The sequence below is a fragment of the Cyprinodon tularosa genome, unplaced genomic scaffold, assembly GCF_016077235.1.
Source record: "Cyprinodon tularosa strain WSP-4 unplaced genomic scaffold, ASM1607723v1 ctg152, whole genome shotgun sequence".
Taxonomy (NCBI): domain Eukaryota; kingdom Metazoa; phylum Chordata; class Actinopteri; order Cyprinodontiformes; family Cyprinodontidae; genus Cyprinodon; species Cyprinodon tularosa.
The window spans coordinates 60,940-83,611 of record NW_024038354.1 but is presented as its reverse complement, the minus strand read 5'-3'; the positions used below and the strand labels follow the sequence as shown (position 1 = coordinate 83,611).

The following is a 22,672-nucleotide window of genomic DNA, read 5'->3' as shown; positions in this document are numbered from 1 at the left end:
AGAATTCTGACTTTAAACTCAGAATTCTGACTTTAATCTCAGTATTCTGACTTTTGTGTCAGAATTCTGACTTTAATCTCAGAATTCTGACTTTAATCTCAGTATTCTGACTTTTGTGTCAGAATTCTGACTTTAATCTCAGTATTCTGACTTTTGTGTCAGAATTCTGACTTTAATCTCAGAATTCTGACATTTTTTTCTTAGAATTCTGACTTTAATCTCAGAATTCTGACTTTAATCTCAGTATTCTGACTTTTGTGTCAGAATTCTGACTTTAACCTCAGAATTCTGACATTTTTTTCTTAGAATTCTCACTTTAATCTCAGAATTCTGACTTTTTTTCTCGGAATTCTGACTTTAATCTCAGAATTCTGACTTTAATCTCAGAATTCTGACATTTTTGTCTCAGAATTCTGACTTTAATCTGAGAATTGTGGATCTTAATGTAGATGGGCACCATGAAGGCAGAGATGTGGAGAACTCAGCTTCACTGACAAAGATGTGAGTCGTTTGGAGGGTCAGTAACACAAAAAATGGAAAATAACAGAATTTAACTTTTTTTTATTTTTTCAGTGGCCCTAATCCTCTTCCAGAGATCCAGGTCACATATGGGCGAAAAAAACTCATATTTGGGTGACTTCAGGCTGCTGAATGTAGCTTTAGTTGTGCAGACATTTTCTTTTATGTCTGGTGAGGAATTTAAACGTCACTTTAGAAAAAAATGTGCCTCCTGTTTACGTCTTTACAACAAATCTAAAATAGCTTTTAATTTTCTTAGAACTAAATGAATCATGAATGTATTCTCTGTCTAACAGCTGTGGATTTGTGAAGTTAAAAGGTGCTGAACGTGATTTAAGGTGGTCTGTTAGTTAAGTTGTGGAATGCAGATTAATACAATTTTTTGGTCTCTGCTGAAACCAAAGCAGCGTTCCTGCTTTCTGCTGTTTTCTAGATAATGTGCTTTTTTTTATTGAATAGGATTAATATCAGGAATTATAGTTTTTAATATTCAACCCTTCTTTAAATGTGCTCTTATCCTCATTGCCTTACCTCTCTTCCTCACTCAGTCCTTTTCTTTTAAAATCCATCATTTCGTCTGACCGATCAGATTAACCTCTAAGCCCGGTTCATGGTTCGCCCAGTTGGGATAAAGCTGGACAGCTGGAGCGAAGCTGTGCTTCTGATGTTCTTCTCCTGCCTGCAACGACAGAGGACCTGCATCCCAGTGGATCCTGGTACCTCAACCCCTCGATTGAAGGTCGCACATTTGCAGCCTGGATGCAGAGCAAATTTAGACTCCACATGCAGCGGCTGAAGTAGACGCAGCACAGGACAGTCTGCTCGGTCCTGCTTCTGATTTCAGGTCCTGGCTAGTCTCTGGTTCTGTTTGCTCCACCAGAAAGCCCTCGCCTCCATCCCTGCCTTCTGCGCCCTCTCCGCTCGCCAGCTGCATCATCCTCAAGTTGATGGAGCCGTAAGTCCTCTTGGGTCGGACGAAGGCCGCTCGACGTCTATACATCTCCCCGCGGCAGATGGAGACCATGAGCAGGACCGACAGGAACATCCCCCCCAGAGTCAGCAGACCCAGGCCCGCGATGATGCACTTGTCCAGGTGGGAGCCCAGCTGGGCGTAGTACATCTCAAGCTTCTCCATCTGACGCGCCGACACAGAATCCGGATCGACCTTGGCCTCCCTGGGGATGGTGTAGGCGATGACCACCAGCACGATCCCGCTCACCAGGAACACCAGCGCCAGGATGAAGCCGTAGTCCGCAGAGTGATCGTCGGCTGGGCTGAACGCTGGGAATCCTCCTCCGTCCTCCTGCCCTCCGCCGACTCCTTCCTCCTCATCGTACGACTGTGGAGAAACCGGCTGCTTCTGTTGGAGGGGAGCAAATGGAAGAAGGAGAGATAGAGGACTGGATTTCAAGAAGCAGCAAAGTTTAAACGAGATTATAAATTAAAACAAACAAGAAAACATAGAAAAAGAAGCAAGATAAAGCAAGATAGTCTGTCCTGTTCTGTTTATCCTCCCTGTTGGATTTCAGATCTACCGTGAGATGAAATCTGGCTGCAGTGCAGCGGTTTGTTAACAGCCCACCGTATGATTCTATTCTATTCACTTTATTTCTATAGCTCCAATTCACATCATGTCATCTCAGGTCACTTTCCAGTTCACCAGATCATCCAGTCAGATTGATTCAAAGTTTTCTATCTAAGGAAAACCAGCTGATTGCATCGACTCATTGACTCTTCAGCAATCCCTCACACTAAGCATGCTTGTAGCGACAGTGGAGAGGAAAAACTCCCTTTGAACAGGAAGAAACCTCCAGCAGAACTGGTGATCTGTTTCTATTAAACAAGACAAACAAACCCGAATTCATCTCTTGGTAGCAGAAAACCAGCACAAAAGAAATTCTAGTAAGTTGGACCATCTTTCTTTTTCAAAAAAGGTTTAATGTGAAGCTAAATACTGAATCCTAAACTCAACGTCAGTGAGTTTAGATCAGGAACACTTGAAAGCCGCCGCTGGTTTACAGTATAACAAAAACTTAAAATGCTCCTCTGTGTGATGAGTTATGGAAAGATAAGAAATTTAGATTAAAGTGCGGAATTAAACCAACATTAACTGTAAAACCAAGTAATTTTCCAGATTTACATTTCACTCACCTTACTGGTTCTTAAAGTCTGATTAACCTCGGAAGCAGCCGACCCCAGCTCATCCTCCTCAGCACGGTCCACATCCTCGTCCTGCTGGTAGGAGGCGTTCTCAAAGCCTCTGGCTCTACAGGGCCCCTCGACCGCTGTCCTGGGGGCAGAGGTCGCCGTAGGGGGCGGGCCTTTCCGACCTCCTCGCAGCTCGCGGAGCTCCACGGCGTTCAGAGACGTCTCCATCAGTGTTGGCTCGTGTCTTCATCAAACCTCTGATCCCACTTTGTCCTCACTGATTGATCACATGGAAAGCAGGAGTCAGCAGAGGTTAAAGGTCACCTCGTTCACATGCAGTCACCTTTACTTAGAACATGCGCTCCTATCAGGCTCGTTTGTCAGATTGAAAGTAGCTTTTAAAGCAGGTATTAAAGGGACAGTGTTCCACTAATTGGGCTTTTCTTTTTTTATCAAGTATTCTTTAATACATATTCTGCCACATTAAGAAATAAAAGTGTTCCTATAGCTGAGAATGAGTTTCTAAATGCACAGGTGGCAGTTTACCTTTTCATGCTGATACAGAGGCATCATGGGGAAATATTACTGCTGTAAAATACTTAGTAGCTTTTTCCTGTATCTGTAATTGGCTCTTTTTTCCCAAAGTAATGTATTTTCGAGACTGTAAGGCGCATATAAACGTCTTTTTTTCCCCTCAAAATGTGCAGCGCGCCCTATAGTGCGGTGCGCCCTATGTGTGTTGTAGAGACTGACATTTTTTCGGGAATCCCATGGGTCACGGGATTCCCGTGGGATTCCCGTGGGATGGGAGTCAGTATTAGTAACGATCACGGGATTGGGACGGTACAGGATTAAACATTAAGGGGAGCAGACGGGAGCGGGAGCAAACCAATAGTAACTTCCGCTCTGAGTTTTTCACCCGTGCTCAAAAACAACAAGAATGGGAGTGGTGCGGGAGCGGGAGTCATTCTGAATGGGAGCGGGATGGGAGTGGGAGTAATTTCACCAAGAGTGGGACGGGACAGGATTTAGATTTCTACTCTGGCCCGGGATCGGGACGGGACACCATTTTTTTCTGTGGGAGTGGGACGGGACAGGAGTGAAAATCCACTCCCCTGTCAGTCTCTAGTGTGTTGTTACTGCGGACGTTGTTGAGACCGCCATGAGAACGTTAAATGAGGAAGTGTGGGCGTGGATTGTGTATAAAAGAACAGTTATGGGCTTTATGCAGAACTCGTCATTGAGGAGATGATGAAAGAGTGGCTGAGGGAGGTGAATGTCAGGAGACCAGGTGGTTTTTTCCACGCATCACCATCTCTGTTAATCTGTGACTCCATGCGTGCCCATCTCACAGCTGATGTGAAAAACATGGTGAAACAAATTAACGCTGTGCTTGCTGTTATCCCGGGGGGTCTGACAAAGGAACTTCAACCGCTCGACATCGGTGTGAAGCGGCCGTTCAAAGTAAGGCTGCGAGCGGCGTGGGAGCGATGGATGACAGACTGAGACCACAGTTTCACGAAAAGTGGAAGGCAGCGCCGGGCAATTAACGCCACCGTTTGCGGATGGATTGTAGATGCTTGGACTAACGTGTCTGCTGGCTCTGTTGTTCGAGCTTTCGCAAAAGCCGGCATTATTTCTGAGGAACCGCCCGGCACGGAAAGTGACTCTGACAGCGAAGAAGGGGAAATTGGCATGTCGGATTTAGCGCAGCTGTTTAATTCAGAAACAGAGGATGATGACTTCGATGGGTTTGATTAATACTTTGTAATAAATACATGAATAAAGCACAATCATACTCAGTTTTGCTCCCGCTGTATTTTTAAATACGCAGTAGAGGTATTTAAACGTAGTAGAGGATATGTACTGGTATATAAAACCCGCGCCATATAGTCTGGTGCGCCTTATGTGTGTTAAATACAGAAATGGGACACATAACTGGGACTGCGCCTTTTAGTACGGTGCGCCTTATGGTCGGGAAAATATGGTACTTTTCACTTTGAATCCCGACATTTGAACTCAGATACTACGGAGCCCCAGAACTGACATGGGAGAAAAAAGATTTACAGCGTGAGCACGAAAGATTAAATTTGTCACCACAAAATAATAATTTATTCCAAAGAAATACAAATTTGTGGCCATAAAATATATATAACGTGTGGACAAAATACTGAAACATAATCTTCCTACAGGCAGCACACCTTCTCAAAGGAACACTGGAAGAAAAATGACATCTAAATAAGTCATTTTTCTTAAAATAAGGGCATTATTTCTTGGATTGAGGAGGTAAAAGAGACATTTTGCCAATGGAACAAGACAATTTATGATTAAAATAAGATAATTGTCTTATTTCAAGTGCATTTTATCTAAATATCTTATTTTAAGAGTAAAAATCCTCATTTACCTACTCAAGTTAAGGGTAAATACGCTTAATTTAAGACCTTTTTATTTATTTCTAGATTGTTTTTCTAGTGAACAAAAGGTGATGGACATAGATAGCCTGATGGTGTTTTATTTCAGGCTGGGGATGAGCTGCAATAACATTCTGAGAAGTCTGAGAATGTTTAAAGAAATTGTCATTTGTGAGACGCAATTGTTCCTGTTAGGTTTCTCATATTTCCGTTTTAAGTCCGTCTCACCTGTAACTCAGACTCTGTGGGTATTTCTGGCTTGGCTGAGGCTTGCTGAATTACAAAAGACAAAAACATGTGTTGCATTTTAAATGTAGAACAGCATTTTTTTTCTTGTAAACTTTCTGGTAAACTTGGAGATATATTTTATTGCATATTGCAAATCCCACTAAATCTGTTTCACCTTTAAATTTGCAGCTCTCCCTAATTGTGTCTCTGTGCTCTGATGTATGAAGCTGTCTGCTAACAGGGCTCGATGTTAACCATCGCCCGATCGCACGGGGCAAGTAGTTTTTATTGTCGGAAGAGTACAAATTTCATTGCATTTGCCCGCCGGGCAAGTGCAATTATCGCAAAAAAATTACTTTAAAATCACCGACATTTGATGAAAACGACCCAGAAGCGTTGCCGGCGCCATTTTTGTTGTTTTGTACACATTCTCGCGTGGAACGATCTGCCTCTGAGCATAAGACAGGCCTCTTCTCTTGCTGTTTTTAAGTCCCTTATTAAGACCTATCTTTTTTCCTTGGCTTTTGGCACAATTTGAGAGGTTTTACTTTGTTTTATTCTTTTTGTATACTATTATGTATTTTACACTCGTTTTTTTTTTTTTCTATTTTATAATTTTATTGTATTTTATGATTGTGTACAGCATTTTGGTCCTGTCCGGTGCATAAAGTGTTTCATAAATAAAGTTGGTATGGTATGGTATTTGAAAAAGTCGGGTGACTTTCCTCCAGATGGCGTGATTTTTGTCCACCTAGCGGTAATTTTGATGTAGTTACCAAAACGACAAACAAGCTAGAAAGCGCTATCATATGGCAGTCTCCTGTACAGTGATGCAGGTCCTACATTAAAAAATGTTCATTAAATTTTTTTTATCTTATACATCGGAGAGGTGCATTTAAATGTTATAGAGCTAAACATGTTAGATTGGTGACCTGTTATGTTATTATTATTGTCTTGTTGCTGCATTTATTTTGTCAGGGAAAACTAATCCTGAGTCAGTTAAAAGTCAGGGAATTCTGAAATGATGTCAGACTGTGGAAACCCTGTATAAAATAACTATGTATAATGATTCTCTAGAAAAGTCACATTATATTAACAGTATTATCTTGTATAAACATACCGTGACTCTAAAATAAAAGTTATTCCTTTGTGACATTGATTTCTGTCTTGTGATTTTTAGATTTTTAACATTACAATTTATCTTTTTCCAAGCACACAACAGTTTAAATTAAAGTTTAGTTTGAAAAGAATGTGCAGGAAGGATTGAAAAGCATGTTAACACGGTAATGTAGGCTGGAGTTCATTATCTGATTCTGTCTCTTCAATAAGAAAATAACAGATAAATGTGTTTATTCTAACCTGTAACTGGGAGTCATTATCCTCTAATAATCCCAGCTTTTTTAACTAATAAAAAAGAATACAACATTTAAACAATATTTTGTCATAAATTACCTATTACATTTCTTTTTTTTACTGAAAAAGCTGAAATCACTGGTTGGGCCTGTCCACGCCAGTCCTTTAGAAAGCTACACCTGTGGTTAAGATTATATATTCACGTCTTAAACATGTGGAACATGTAAAAGGTGTGTTCTGACTGACAAACAGATAATCTGCCAATAAGTAGTTCAGTATATCAGGTTTGTTGCACCTCATGCTACCAAAGCTGATCTGTTACTTTTCACTCGACAGGCAGAAAAAAGAGGTTACACTAATTATCAGTTTTCTTACCTTTGCAGATATTTAAATTCATGTTCTTCTTATTGTCACTGCAATGATGCTGTCACTCCCTGCTGAGAGAAAACACAACGTATGATAAGAACTGTTATACTTATCCAGCGAAACAGAAGTTTGGTTCGTATTTTGCCACGATCAGCATGTAAACACTGAGACTGTCAGAAATCAGAATGTTGGACCCAGAATTCTAGCCTCATGAGACCATCCTGATCTCGCGAGCTTTCAAGATGTCACTCGCTAATCAGTCTGGAGACTCTCCGTTAAAGAAAATTTTGAGCCGTTCACCAAACGAACGTCCAATCAGCGTTGGCTTTGAGGCGGGTTGAGGTGTGACGCAACGAGAAGCGCGACAGTTCAGTCTAAAGAACATGGCGGCTTCAGCCGATGAAACTAGCGTTAGCGTGGCTATCGAGCAAGTTTTATCGGAATTACAGAGTATTTCTTCACTGAAAGAAGAGCAAAACACTGCTCTGGAGGCTTTTCTCACAGGAAAAGATGTTTTTGCTCTTCTCCCGACTGGTTTCAGCAAGAGTTTGATCTATCAATTGGCTCCTCTTCGTCGTCGCTCTGTTAGTACGTCATATGCTTCGTTGATCTGATTGGTTTATTTGGCCCGTCTATCACCAACATAGGCCAATCAGCTAACCAGTATTTTCTTTCCTTCCAAAAATTACTTCAACGGAAGGATTCCAGATGGATATGCGGAGCAAATCCATCTGGCGGAGTCAGGTTACTGTATCGGTCCATCTCTAATAAAATTATCTAAAAAATTGTGTTCATAGTCGCTCTCCATACATTCTGATCAAAGAAGAAAAGGCCGTCATTATGTCTGAAGCTGATGCACACATAAACTCTAGCAGCAGAGATTCACAGAAGGCGTAGACATGGATCAGAGCTGGTTAACACCTTATCAGCTAAGCAGAAACACTGAAGTTATTACAGGAGAGGTGAGAGCTGTAATCTGCATAACAAGGCTTCAATATGTCCGCCTGACACCATCTTCCCTTTAAAGGAAAAGTCTGATCAGCCAGGAATAACCAATGGATCATTATTTATATCTAAAACTAATACGTTTGCTGTGATTTAAGGAATTTGGCGTTAATCAGTACAAAAATAACACTAATTTTTGTTGCGACCGCTGAGTCTGGGAGCGGCCATTTTTTCCCAAATGTAGTAGCCCCTCCCTCCTGCCATCTTCCAGCAGTGACGTCACGGTGCGGTAAGCCTAGCGCCATTCTCAACAATTTATTGAACTGTATGTCATAATTTCATATTTAAAGTCGTAGGGAAGCGGCTGCTCCAACCGTTGCATTTCCGAATTCTCCCAGTGGTGCCCGACTTTACACGAGTGAATAAAGGGAATGTGATTGGTCGACTATCAAGGGGGCGGGATTGTTGTGGTAGAAGGTTCTCAAGCAAGTTTGGTTGTGGCCGGTTTGTGGGAAGCATCTTGCTAACCAGTTAGCATCTTAGTGCTAGTAGGTTCCCAATGGGAAATTCCATTGGGACCAAGTAGCACTAAATTGGTGACTTAGAAACGACGCTGTCAAGGAACGCTATGGACAGAGGAAACATGCAAGAGGAGGAGAGTTTAGTGTCGGAGGTCGTGGATGAGTCTCCTCCGTCATCCATTTTGTATTTAGAGGAGGAAAGCGGGGACGAAGATGTTGTGGAAGAGGACGCCAGGGCGGCAGAAGCTTGGTTTGGTGTAGAAGGCTTCCAGCCGTACATGTTTGAGCCCTTGCCTCGCAACGCTGCCAGTTCTGTTAGCTCTACGCCTGCCGAAGACACAGACGTCCATCCCCGTGAACACTGGGACGCAACTCAATGGGAAAGGAAAGGATTCTGATTTCAACCGTTGCGTATATTAGCTGCGACATATGAATCAAGATGCTATGACCGAAAAAATGTGATTGACAGATGACCGTTGATATATGATTGGCCGAATTTAGGTGTTCAGGCTGACGTAGAACTAACTGGCCTGCAGAAGATAACGGAAAAAAACACAGATTTTAAGACGGGTTTTTTTTTTTTTTTTAATAGAAATTTTCTACATTTTGGGACAATATCATCTGATAAAAAGTAGATTTATAAAGATGTTTAAGCCAGAATGATTTGATATTTAAATATGATTTCCCTACAACTTTAATCAAGGCTGATGTAGGATATCAGAACCAGAAGGCAGCTCTGGTTTTTCTCCACCAGGCTTCAGTGGCCCACTGACACACATCTCATTCATCAAGCTCTCTTGGAGGGTGAAGGGAGGGGGGGCTTAGGTGCCCATGAGCAAGGCGTTATTTGAGTGTGTGGCGCGGTCGTCACCATCATAGTGACCTTGTGATGCACCAAGCTGCAAGAAATGTGGACCAAAACACTCCGGCTGTGTTTGCAGAGATAATATCAGCAGCAGGAGCTGATAAAGCCGCAGACACTAACAGGCTCTTCATTACCAGACCTGCTGCCAGATCAGCGGGATGATGGATGGCGGACAGTCCGAGTCTCAGAGCTTTATTCTGGAAGATTTAAGAGGGAAAAAAAGATAAAGCGACGCTTTGTTTCAGCGGAGGAAAACACCGGGATGGAGCGCGCGTCCATGCGCGCTGACTGGGAGCATCCTGCCGGGAAGGGAGCAGAGGAGCTGGGGGAGGGGGGGTGAGTGCTGGCTTACCTGGAGAGGAGGCTGCCGGTGGGGGGGTGGAGGGTCGGTTCAGGCGGCTGAGAAGCGTCAGCATCCGGAGAGCTGGATGCTGCTGGAAGATGAGTGAGGAGGATGTAGAGAGGATGAGGATGGTGGCTCATTCTGACCATGCGCAAAACCAGCCTGTGGTTTCAGGCTGGTGCCTTTTGACCTACATCACCATCAGCTTCATGACGTTTACTCTCTATATTTTATTTGCATATTTCTAAAAAAAAAAAAAATCCCAAACGTTTAAATAAACTTGCATTAGAAAATTGTAATGGATTTATTTATATATGCTTTCTTTAAAAAGGAGAAGAAAAAAAATGCCTGGCTATTTTATTCAGCGTTGTGGAGCTGCAGCGACCCCACGTGGTCGCTGAATGATATAGCAGTTAATATAAATATATTAAAGGAAGAGTCCGCTCATTTTATAAAATCAAACTTCTGAAAGTTCTTTAAATATGAAATTATTCCATCCTGTTCAATAAATGATGAGTGTTTTTCATTCCGAGTAATTTTCATGTGAATGTGCTTCACTGGAGGTATCCATGTTTGTCAAAGAACACTACTGCCACCTACCGGTCGGCTGTCCGCATGACATAGATTTGGAGTCAGTAGGTCACATGACCTGGAAGCTATTAAAGAAAAGTCCCAACATTTGTCTTGAAATATCTTGAAAATAGCTTAAAATTGCATAAAAGCAAGTGTGCCTTACATATGTTATCTATTGGCATGATTTTATATTAGTTCCGTCTTAGCTGGTCATAAAATAAGGAATTTATTGATTTTTGTGCTCGGTTTGTTGACGGTGTAGGTACCAGATTGACTCGGGCTGCCAGATTGACTCGGGGGCCTGCGCCTTTTGATGACGTCATGAGCGTCCGCCATCTTAAATGTGGCAAATCTGCAGTTTCTCAGTCACTTAAACAGTATCAGAGGGACTTTAATCTCTGAATATACTTTGAATTCGTAGTATTTTTGTTTTTGTAATATTACAAGTTTATTTTTTGTATCCCTTTAGCTTCATTCTCCTGAATTTATTGTCGTTACAAATGCAGACCGCGGGCTCAATGTAGTTTGTTTGAGTGGCGTTGCTATAATGTGATGTCATCGGGAGGCGCAAGGCCCATGGCGAATTCGGTGACGTCATCGGAAGGCGCAGGGACCATGGAGAATTTCTTCCTAAAATTGTCCGTTTCCAAACCGCAATCCCGCTTTCGAATAAAACCTACACCCCGCTATAATTACTTTAGTAAGCTGTCCAGACCAATCAAAATGTTTTGCGCAATTGTGCAAACGTTAAAACAATTATGTAATGTGACGTCATCAAAAGGCGCAGGCCCCCGAGTCAATCTGGCAGCCCGAGTCAATCTGGTACCTACAACGGTCCCTAAATGCACCACGGCGTGTGGGAGGAGGGAGCAGCTGCCGACATCGGAGTTCCTCAGTCGGATCAACTGTTTGCTGGATCCCGCTGAAAAACTACATTGTCGACAAATGAAAAATAATAGAGTTAATAATTATAATGTTGGCATTGTTTTCAAAACCAGTTGCCAAATGTCTCAGCTCACTGACAGCTTCATAGGTAGCCATGTTTGTTGTGCCTGTGGCCGGCTGCTGCTAACCAGCCAATGGGAAGAAGGTGAGCCTCTAAGCCACGCCCCAAATGTGCATAATGAGGCAGAAATGGAAAAACGATAGGCAGAAGAAAATAGAGTAAAACAAATACAAAGGAAGAATAAACCAGACAAAAAATATTATAACATGCACATAAATTAATACTTAAAGAAATAAGTAATAAATAAATAAAGTTGAAGAATTTAATGGACAATAAATAAATAAGGAAATTATTACAAAGGCAAAAACCAAAGAAGCTAATAAAAAGAGATACATTTATGTCTCACTGTATAATTTGATTTCTATATACATTTATTTGTTTATTGTATTTTTAGGGGGGAATTAAGGGAATTCTTATTTATTTTTTTAGCATTTATTTATTTCTGTATTTATTTTTAATTATGGCAGGATTCAATTCAATTCAGTTGATTTATATAGCGCCACAACACATGTCATTACTGTATTGGTCTTCCATATATAGAGAATACACGCGGCATGACAAAGCACTGAACAACAATTCAGTCTCATCAGCAGTTTGGTTAAAAGTTTTCAATCCCCAATAAATCCAGTCGATTGCATCCAATTGTTGACTCGACAGGATTTGATCCTCCTGGATGAGCATGTCAAGACAGAGGATGCTAATTATTCCGGAACAGCGAAGCGCTGCGAAAGTCTATTGTAATTCGAATCTTTATTATTATTATTCTCAGCCTTAGAATGCATTTTTGGGCCCCTAAACATATTCAAGAGCTCACAAAATTTGCCAATGATTCCCCCCCACGAAAAATTCTGTGTTGTTAATGGATTCAAAAATGGCCGTCCACAGCGCCCCCTACAGCTAAAGTGAGTTGGGGAAAACCGTAAGTCACAGAGATTTGAAATATGGCTCACCAGTAGATCTCCTTAATTCATTTTTTAAAAAGTCTCTACGAGGTATGCGCTAAAAACTTACAGTAAGTCAGACATTTTGGCTCAGAGTGGGATTTTTGGCAAGTTTTCATAATTTTATAATTTCATCTTTATACAGGTTGTATCATTGAGATCCAAGATCCATCTTATTTACAAGAGATATTTGCTTGCATTGCATCAATGACTACAGTAAAAGGGGTCCCTATGTCCTCCAGCAGTCTAAGCCTATAGCAGCATAACTATAGAGATAGCTCAGGATAACCTGAGCCACTCTAACTATAAGCTTTATCAGAAAGGAAAGTTTTAATCATAACTACAAATCAAACCATTCAGATATGTTTAAGATTAAAAGGGAACTTCCAAAAAAAGAAGAAAAAAAATTTTGAAAAAGGATCTATTTGCTTTTGGTGACAGTGATTTGACCAATTTAAATCTAAATAAGGTTTTTTGTTACCCCTCTGGTTTACCTGGTATAACTATCACCTGTGTTTGTCTTCATGTGCAGCCTTTTCTTAAGGGCACTATTTTTTTTATTATCTATAAAATGGTATTCTGTGTAAAATCAAAAATGGATTTATGGGTTTTGAGACTTGCTGAATGTTTTTGGAAAATTAGTTGCAATGTCATGAAATTAATAACAATTTAATAATACAAAAAAAATCCGATCCATTTTCTGCTGCTCAGTCCTTGTCAGGGTCACAGTGATTCGGCAGTCTTGTGGTGAGAGGCGGGTCACCCTGGACAGGTCACCAGTCTGTGGGAGGGCAACACAGAGACACACAACCATGCACACACACACTCACACCTAAGAACAATTTAGGGAAGCCAGTTAACCTAACAGTCATGTTTTTGGACTGTGGGAGGAAGCTGGAGTACCCGGAGAGAACCCACGAATGCTCAGGGAGAACAAGGAAACTCCATGCAGTAAGACCCCGGGCTGGGAATCAAACCCAGAACCTTCTTGCTGCAAGGCAACAGTGCTACAAACTGCCTCAGTGTGCATCAAGCACAAATCTAATGCGTTTTATTTTCTAAGAAAAAAATAATAAAAATCAGGAAAAGGATAAAACAAACATGTAAAATCTGGACAAAAAAGCAAAGGCCGTTGCAAATACAAATGCTATTAATAAATAAATAAAAGCCAAAACTTGGCACTGAATAGAGTCTCCATGACCGTTACCATAGCAACACATATCTAGTTCAACCATGAGCAGTATCTGAATAAAGCAGTGGTTCTGATGGTGTTGATTCTGTCCTCTCTGCTGCTCTTATCTCCTTAGAACACGTCTGCAGAAAACATGAAGCACATTCTCAGTTTCCAGCTTGAGACGCATTATTCAGATTGATTATAACAAGAAACTTTTGTTTAAAGCCTAAACGCAGAATGCATGGCAAAAAAAAAAGATATCAGAAGAAAAACAAAGCAAAGTGCTTCCTTCTGCTGGTGTTTTATTCCTCCAAATGGTGCCTATATGTTTGAACCTGGAACAGCTGATTTATCCATTAGTCACAGCTGCCTTCATTACCATGAACTCTCACCCTGAAGCTAACTTAGCATTAGCCTGACAGCCTGCAGTGCAGGCGATGATTAATCCTCCAGAAATAGCTCCAACTAACGCATGAATTCTCTCTGTTTGAGCAACAGCAATTACAAACTGATGCAGGTGTTAGTTTTCTCATTAGGGGTGCTATGTGAATAATTAACAAGGTGACTTTATATTCTTTAATATTTAATCCAATTACTCTCCGGCTGTCATGTGTTATTCTGTGAACAAACATCCAATGGCTGTTAGAACAGAGACAATGGTGATTCTGGCTCTAATCATGGAAAATAATTTCCTTCTTTCATCTGAGGAATATTGCAAAAATTAGAAATCTCCTGTCCAGGGGTGATGCTGAGAAACTAGTCCATGCATTTGTTACTTCAAGGCTGGACTATTGTAATTCTTTACTATCAAGAAGTCCACAAACTGTAGTTAAAAGCCTTCAGCTGATCCAAAATGCTGCAGCCAGAGTTCTGATGAAAATGAAAAAGAGAGATCACATCCCTCCTGCATGACAAAGGTCCATGTTTGTCAAAGAACACTACTGCCACCTACTGGTTAGTGACGTCACGGTGCGGTATCGGCTGTTGATCAAGTCCCAGTGCTGTATCTGGTGTTTGTCACAACGCGCTATTATCCAAGTCATCTTGAAAACATTCTTCTTCCAGATGTTGGCTACATATTACGGGTTTTTTCTCTGGCCAGAAGTTCGATGGCAAATCCTCCCTCTTCAAGTTGGCGATCCAACGACCAACCCGTCCGTGGAGGATCAGGAATCAGAAAGGTGGAATAACTCTTTTTTTTCACTTTTACCCGATGTATTCCAGCATCCAGCTGCCATGCACGTGGGCATTGTCAGTTTCACTATAGCTCTGGTGAATTTCAATGGTGAAGTCCTCTGGAAATCTTCAATAATTGTTGTTGATTGCAGATGCGTCTAGTAGTTCCCATTGATTTAGCTTGGAAAGCGGAGAGAATGGCGCTAGGATTACCGCACCGTGACGTCACTGCTGGAAGATGGCAGGAGGGAGGGGTTACTATATTTGGGCAGAAATGGCCGCTCCCAGTCTCAGTGATCATGATAAAAATTTTTTTATTTTTTTACTGATTAACGCCAAATTCATTAAATCTCCTCAAACGAATTAGGTTTCCTTGCTGACCGGACTCTGCCCTACATTTTTATTTCTAATTGGCAGGAATATTTGTTATCTGTGTATTTTATCCTGAGGCTGATGGGATCAATTCTTCTTTGGTTGAGTTTTTTTTTTTCCACTGGTTGCATAAAAAACAGAAAAACAAAACAAACGTAAAGGGAAGATGTTTTTTATTTTACAAAACTAAATGTTTGCAGGAAACAACAGTCACAAACAATACTGCATCTTGTTACAATTTACAAAACTATTTCTTTTTTAACATAAAGTGGGGTAAAACTATAAAGTTTTCTCTGACAGCAGTGCTGATAGAGGAGGAAGTCGATGTGTAGATGCTACACACCCACAATGACCAGCTAGCCATTAGCAAAGCGCTCAAAACCTCATTAAAAACAAGTAAAACACAATATTCTAAAACTTGATTTTATGTTGGGTTTTTTAAATAGTGGAAAGATCAGATCAGAATCTATAAACAATTTGGGTTTTAATAAACTTTCCCAAAAATAAAACCCTAACTTTATCATCTGATATAAAGTTATTTAGATGTTTTTAAGTAGAACAGATTTAAAGAAGAGATGTGCTCTGCATGATCTCTTCAAAAACGAAAAATGAAGGTCTGGTACTTCCACGAATCAACCAGGAGCCTCTTTAATGCCTAAGAAATCACATTTCTAAAAGAACTATTTGTATTTTTACTCTACTGCTTCAAAAGAAGCGTCAGAGTAACAGAGGAAATAATCAGCAAATAAAAACACCTCACTGCTGCAGAGACGCGTCCCCCAAACATGGCATCCGAACAGATGCGCGTCCAAGCAGAGCAGAGAGCTGCACCTTTATTTTTCTCTTATTGGCAGCAAAACTCTAAATGAAAATTAAGAGCTTCGTTCTGGAAGGAAACAAACAGAAAGATCCAGCAGAGAGAAGAGACTTAAAACCCTGACCTGGAGGGGAGGTCAACAGCTGGAGGCTCCCTGAAACCAAAGTTTTCCAGTTAGATAACGATTGGGAGCTGACCTCGTTTTCTAATATATACAAACTCTAAAGCGGAATAAACAAAAACTAACGATTAAAACAAAATCAAATCAGTTTTTTTTGTTTTTTGTAATTGCAGAAGCCGTTCTGGCGTATTTAGCCATTGATAGACATGAATCTAAAACAGACATCGGTGGATCCGTCTCTCCGTCAGGTTTAAAAAGAGTAGAAATAACCCTAAAGAGGAGCGTCTGAGGAGCAGAACGGTTGATGTTCCTTCAGTCGCCCAAACCTCTCATCTTTTGATGTCGGTAACGATCAGAACTTGTTTGGTAACAGAAAAGGTCTAAATGCTAAAGGAAACCATGGGAAGACGCCTCTGTGCGTAACTGCTGCTTTGAGTCTTTTATTTGGAGGCTGGTCAGCGACTCTGCCGCTCAGACACCACGTCCTGAAGACGCTTCAGCAGCACGTCCGGACTGCTGCCGTTCTCCGGACACGACCTCTTACTGGGGGAGTCGCACGCTAGTGACATCATCACGTCTCCCTCTATGTTGAAGGCCCTCTTCCTGCTGACCAAACCCTGGCGGATCATCCGGTTTATGTCTGACAGCTCCTACAAAGACAGGGAGGGGAGAGGCCTTCGTTACACAAACAGAAGCTGCATCAGGTTAAAGGAGTTTTACGTTAAAATAATCTGGGATTATTTATAATCCAAAGTCATATTTTCATACTAATCTTCAGCTGACTAATGTGTGGGTGATATTAAATCAGTTTATAAAAAATATATAAAATTTTCTTCATGTATCTGATCCTCAACTGATGAAGTTGTAGCTCATTGGTGTAAAACTATGGCGTTAAAATTGGGCCATAAAACTGTAATAAAGCCACTAATATATATGTAATCTATATCCTAACTTTCCTGTATAATCTGTATATAGTTTCCATATTTATGTATTTTATAGCTTCTTAAAATGACTCTCTGTTTATATATACTATTTATAGTCGATACATACATAGTTTCTGTACATATGCAAATAAATATTCATATCCTTTATACCACTTCTGGAAACTACATTTGGTTGCTTTGTAATTGTGACAACATAACAACAATAAAGTTTAAATCTTTTTTTTTTTTGCAGATCTCTGGTGTTGCTTCTATTTTTCACGTATCAGTTACTGTAAAAATGTCCACAGATTATATATATATATTTTTTTTATTGTCCAGATACAGAGTATTTATATTGTAAATCACTGCACAGTACAATACTCTGTTTTATTTTGCTGTCTGGTAATTGACACTTTTCTAATGTTCACACTGTGCGGCCACTTCTACTTAAAGGTGGGGTATGTGATGTTTTCTGGAGCATGTTTTTACCATATTGATTGAAAACCTCCTCACGAGCCCATTGCGCCAACTGAGATAGAATGTTTGGAAAAAAAACGAAATCTTTTAGTCCAGTGTAGAGGGCGTAGTCAGAGGAAAACGCAAACCAATAGAAGTAACTATCATCCCTACTTCTACTGGTTTCTGGCACGCCCATCAACCGTCAGCTCTGAGCTCTCCCCACCCCTCCCCCCTGCGCGTTCACAGACTCGTGACACCCCCCCCCCCCCCCAAGTGCCGCTGAAGGGAGGACCTGTTCGAATTTACAGACAGAACTCTTGTGGTCTCCTTATTTTCAAGGACTTCGAAGGATCCAGTCTAGGTAGACCGCGTCCTTGGAGGATGCAGCCCAGGTTTTTGAACAGAGCCTCTGATTAAGAACAGGGCTGCCCGCACTGACGCGGCTCAGGGATTACGTCACACGGAGCGTCGTGCGCAGTGAAATCAGGACATTTCCTCACTTTCTAAAAAAAACCCGGGACGCCCGGGACAGGACGTGAAATACGGATATGTCCCGGGAAATACGGACGTTTGGTCACCCTAATCAATACTTCTTGAAATGACAACCGTGACAACTTGTTTACGACCATATTGAATTGTTCAACACTCTTACCGTACTAGGAGAAGACGACGCCATCATGGAAGTTAGCCTGTTATGTTGTGGTTAGCTAGTAATAGACATGAGCTTCTCGCCTCATCCCGAGTCACGTGCACTCGCGAGGTCTCGGCCTGTTTCTTTCTCGTTCTCGGGAACATCCGAACATTCTCGACTGACAGCAGGCGCGTTCATGTAATTTGGAGGCGTGGTTTCGTGGGGTGGGCTGAAGGTGTGTATTTTCAAAAATGTAGCTGGCAGGAACCGTTTATCCAGGATCATATACCCCACCTTTAACCTTTTGCTGCTCTAACGCCACAATTTCCTACGGAAGAGGATTGGGGCCACTGGGAAAAAAAAAAGTTAAGTGATTTTTAAATTTTATTTCAGTTTAACATGGGGAAAAAAGTCAGAATTCTGACTTTTTTCTCAGAATTAAACTGAAATCTTTTCCCCATATTAAACTGAAATAAAATTTTAAAATCAGGTAACTTTTTTTTTTTCCCAGTGGCCCTAATCCTCTTCCGTAATTTCCCAATAAAAGGGATTTTCTAAAAAAATTTCATGTAAAATATGAAAATTATCTTTTAAACTGGAAGGGTTTGAAAAAGGAAAGAGAAAATTGAAAAACAAGATAACTAAAAAAATGAAAACAGAACATTTGGCATTTGAATTGAGAAAGCTTCCTGGAGAGGTGGCAAAACGTCTTCAAATCTTGGAAACCAAGTCAAGTGGACATTTTTGAACATTTACGGAATGACTATGACCTGGATGACTGTGAACCTTGATCAGCAATGTGAAATTGAAAAATATTTTTCAAAATGAAAAAGATTAAAAATAAAAGAAGAAAAAAATTTAAACCTGAAAATAATTCTTGAAAGTTAGTTTTTACGGCGCTAGTGGCTCGTTTTTTTTTTTGGACAGTAGGCTGACAGGAAAGGTGGTATGATAGAGGGGAAAGATATGCAGGAAAGGACCACAGGCCGGATTTGAACCTGGTTTGGCCGCGTCAAGGACTAAGGCCTCCAAACAAGGTCATGTGCGCTAACCACTGCGCTACAATATGTGCTTCTTCTAGAGGTGATGTCACCACCCGATCCGTCACGGAAGCACGCTCCGTGCTGCGCATACCTGAACAGATACACACCCGGGTAACCTTAAATAATGTAATTATGGTTTTAAAGGTACTTATTTCTATCCTTAACTCGCTAAAGAATGCTAATATACATCTTTAAAAATGTTTTATGACTTTCCTAAGACAATTCTGACGCTTTTTCCATTTTCTCCGGTAAACTGCTTCTCTGACGTGATCATGGGACACACTCAGAGCAGTCCGGCAAAATATGATTAAATCCTGTTAATCTGCATTTTAGTTGGTTCTTTCTTTAGATCACGCATTATATACAATAAGGTTAACACAAAAGGATAACATAAAACTCAAAAAGATTTTCACTTTAATATGGGAGGAAAAGTCAGAATTCTGACTTTAATCTCAGAATTCTGACTTTTTTCTCAGAATTCTGACTTTTATCTCAGAATTCTGACTTTAATCTCAGAATTCTGACTTTTTTTCTCAGAATTGTGGCACCATGAAGGCAGAGATGTGGAGCACTCAGCTTCACTGACAAAGATGTGAGCTGTTTGGGAGGGCCAGTGACACATGAGTGGAAAATGCTGGAATAGCTGTCAGAATTCATTCAAAATTCGGAGATTAAAGTCAGAATTCTGAGATTTTTCTCATAATATACTGAAAAAAAAAGAAATCAGTTAACTTTTGTTTTATTTTTTCAGTGGCCCTAATCCTCTTATGAATTTAACACATTATATTTTAGTACGTTTACTATTTTTTTGGAAGGGAAAAACGTCATCTAGGTCTTTTTGACAAAACAAAATTGAGAGCGACCCGGATGTATGTCTGGATCGTGCTTCCAGGACGGATCAGGTAGTGACAGGTGACTCTGGTACTGGAGCCGTTCAAACCCGCAGCCGCCCCCTCTGATGAGAACTAGTGTGTGGGTGTTTGTGTTCTTGCCTTTGACGGACTGTTGTTGATCCTGTACGTGTACGAATTCGGCGTGAGAGAGCCCACAGAGTTCTTGTGAGGCGAAACGTACAGCGAGTGCCTCTGGCTGACCCGGCGGGGCGACAGAGGCTGAGCCCGGACCGAAGGGAACGGAGAAAGCGGGGGAGCATCCGCCTGGGGGGGAAGCGACACAGAGGCGTCATGTTTTCAGTGGATCAGAGCCTGACCTGGCAGGCTACATGGAGCGCGCCGTACCCGGTTATCGTTGGTGACGTATCGCAGAGCGAAGCTCTTCATCTTCAGCACGAACACGGTGTTATAAAACTGGATGAGGTCACCACGCTCCTCCTCCTCTGATTGGTCCGACTTTCTTTCGGCTGGACGCTGACTGGCTTTCTCTGCAGCTGAAAACAAACACAGCTGGTGTTAATAATCACAAACAGATATTAACAGTTTATTATTGCAATTTAAACCTGCAATGACAGCACTGATCAGATTGATGCCTGTTTTTATCATCACAGATGTTCCTACATCACCCTGATGCTCTGATCTCGGTCACTCGGCTCCATCTGAGCATAAAATATAAGATCAGTCCATCCTAGGAACCCACTGATGTTCTGAAAGCAGCATTTTAACGCAACTGAAAAGTAAGAGGCTAAAAAAGAAAAACTGTATGGAGCTAAACTGGGGCTTTTTAACAGAAAAGAAAAACATTTAAAAAGATTATGAGATAGTATCTCATTATAATGAGATAATTTTTTTTCTTTTTTTACAGAGTGGCGGAAACGGGCTTCCATACAAATGTTTATAAAATGTTAAGAAAATATAATAAATTGGGTGAATATTTCAGTTCCATGTGCTTCATTTTAACATTTCCAAATGAAACGAAGGGTGAAAGCTAATAAATGTTTAGATAACTAATAATAATACCAGCAGCTGATTTTATTTCAGCGTTTAGTGGTTAAAAAATTATTATAACCACTTTTATTATGGTGGCAGATAACATAAGATTTTCTGCATTCTGCTCCTTTTCCAGCTGTATTGAGTTTCTCCTGTTTGGTGAAAAAATAAATAAATGAATAATAATTTTGTTTTGGATCAAGTATAATATCATTAAGGGTTCATCTTTAGTTTTAAACATATTTAAAGGGGTGTTTTTTTTCTCCTGGATCAAAGCTTTTAGGACGGCCAATAGCAGCTTTCCTTGCTTCCATCTGGTTTTCTGCTTTAGCTTCATTAAAGCGGCGAGTTTCTTTTCTTACATTCTCCACCAGACGCAGAGTCCACCTCCATGTTTTCATCAGCTGGCTGCTCTCTGGGAGTCCGACGCAGTAAGACGCTGCGGTACACCTGAACACACACACACGGTCAGCCGGTGGGTTTTACTCTGTAGATGTTCAGTATGGAGTGTTTCTCACGTGGCTGCTGGCTTGTGGTTGGCTGCGGTAACACTTCATGATGTCCTGGAAGGTGTGAGTCTCTTTGGTGATCTGGAAAAAACAGAGAAACTCGTTCAACAGGAGGCTCCGCCCTTCCAGCCCACATTAACAGTTCCCTCAGCTCAGAAGCTCTTAATGTTTATTTTACCTTTTCACCTCAAGATTAGTTTTTATTTTCTAAATAATATCAAGTGACAGGAAAAAGGGTTTTTATTTAACGCTGACAGTAAATATGACAGACAAGGGAAAAGTCCAGTTTGGTATGGAGTGAATTTTGTTCCACTATTGTTGCAATGAAAATGTTTCGGTAAATTGAAATCTGAATAACAGCAATTAAACTTTAAAACACGATTTTAAGAGTCATTTGCATGTTTTGACATTTTTTGTAATATATTTTAGACTTTTAGTCTATATTTTAGACTTTTTTAAACAAATTTGTCTAATTTTAAAAAGGTTTATAATTATTTTGTCTTTTCAAAGATTACTTCTTTCGATTTAATTGTTTTATTTTGCATTTTTACACATTGTATATATATTTATTATAGATTTTATTTTCCAGATTTATTCTCAAGATTGGGTTTGTCAAATTACCTGCTTCTTAAAATTTTTTTTTAAGATCAAATTATCTGCACTTTAAGTCCAATACAAACCCAATCCCACTGATCAATTAAAATGTCTTCAAGTTACCTTTTTTTTTCTCATTAAGCAAAATGATGCGAAGAGAATTTTATCTGGAAAAAAGAATATTTTTCTAGAAAATTAAATAAAAAACAGGACATTAGAACATAGAAAATATTTTGCGAGATCTCGCAAAAGTATTGCAGGATCTTGTAAAACTTTATTTTTTCCCTCCATGTCCCTTTAGGGGCTCCGTAAATTCCTCTTTATCAGGACTCCCATAAAGTGCGGATGACTTCCTGCTGATGAGCAGATATGATTTTCAAAGAGCTAAAAAAGATTTCAAATCTTAATTGAGACAGAAGAAGCTGTTAGAAAGCAGACTAGATGTTTTCCCTCTGGTCACACAGCAGCATCAGTTTCTTCCTGGAAGCAGCTGTCAGCAGCTTTATGCTCTCCTATTGAACAGCCCCGTGTCTCCGTGTCCTTACCTTGGATATTATGTAGATACAGCAGAGCAGCAGCTGGTCCAGATGGCGGTCCTTCATCAGGTCAGTGCAGTGGACCAACGCGTGCTCGAAACACGTCCAGATTTTCCCTCTCAGCTCAGGCGAGATGTCCAGCTTCAGACACAGATCCCTCAGACGAACGCTGGCCAGGTGATACACCTGCGTGGGCAGACAGAGCGTGAGCAGCT

The 22,672-nt window shown here is 40.6% G+C and overlaps 2 protein-coding genes across 4 annotated transcripts in view; both read right to left on the bottom strand.

Moving 5' to 3' along the window:
* Positions 1–418: 418 nt before the first annotated feature.
* Positions 419–9,864, bottom strand: tmem74b (transmembrane protein 74B). 3 transcript variants are annotated; one of them, XM_038279647.1, is made up of 4 exons: positions 9,709–9,864; positions 7,035–7,096; positions 2,671–2,944; positions 419–1,879 (listed from the first exon to the last, which is right to left on the bottom strand). In XM_038279647.1, exons 3-4 carry the CDS (start codon positions 2,893–2,895, stop codon positions 1,292–1,294), a joined length of 813 nt encoding a protein of 270 aa, XP_038135575.1. In that variant the 5' UTR covers positions 2,896–2,944; positions 7,035–7,096; positions 9,709–9,864; the 3' UTR covers positions 419–1,291. The 3 variants fall into 3 exon arrangements, with proteins under 3 accessions (XP_038135575.1, XP_038135576.1, XP_038135578.1); XM_038279648.1 differs by having other exon boundaries at positions 7,035–7,093; positions 9,709–9,861; XM_038279650.1 differs by lacking the exon at positions 9,709–9,864 and adding an exon at positions 9,375–9,399 and having other exon boundaries at positions 7,035–7,093.
* A 5,233-nt stretch (positions 9,865–15,097) lies between these two features.
* Positions 15,098–22,672, bottom strand: part of rbl1 (retinoblastoma-like 1 (p107)) — a 28,709-nt gene continuing 21,134 nt past the window's right edge. Inside the window, exons 17-22 of the mRNA XM_038279660.1 lie at positions 22,467–22,643; positions 21,337–21,408; positions 21,181–21,268; positions 20,174–20,322; positions 19,928–20,092; positions 15,098–16,529 (exon numbers count right to left, since the gene is read on the bottom strand). Of these exons, the coding sequence (XP_038135588.1) occupies positions 16,335–16,529; positions 19,928–20,092; positions 20,174–20,322; positions 21,181–21,268; positions 21,337–21,408; positions 22,467–22,643 (846 nt within the window). The 3' untranslated portion in view covers positions 15,098–16,334. The remainder of the gene's footprint in view (positions 16,530–19,927; positions 20,093–20,173; positions 20,323–21,180; positions 21,269–21,336; positions 21,409–22,466; positions 22,644–22,672) is intronic.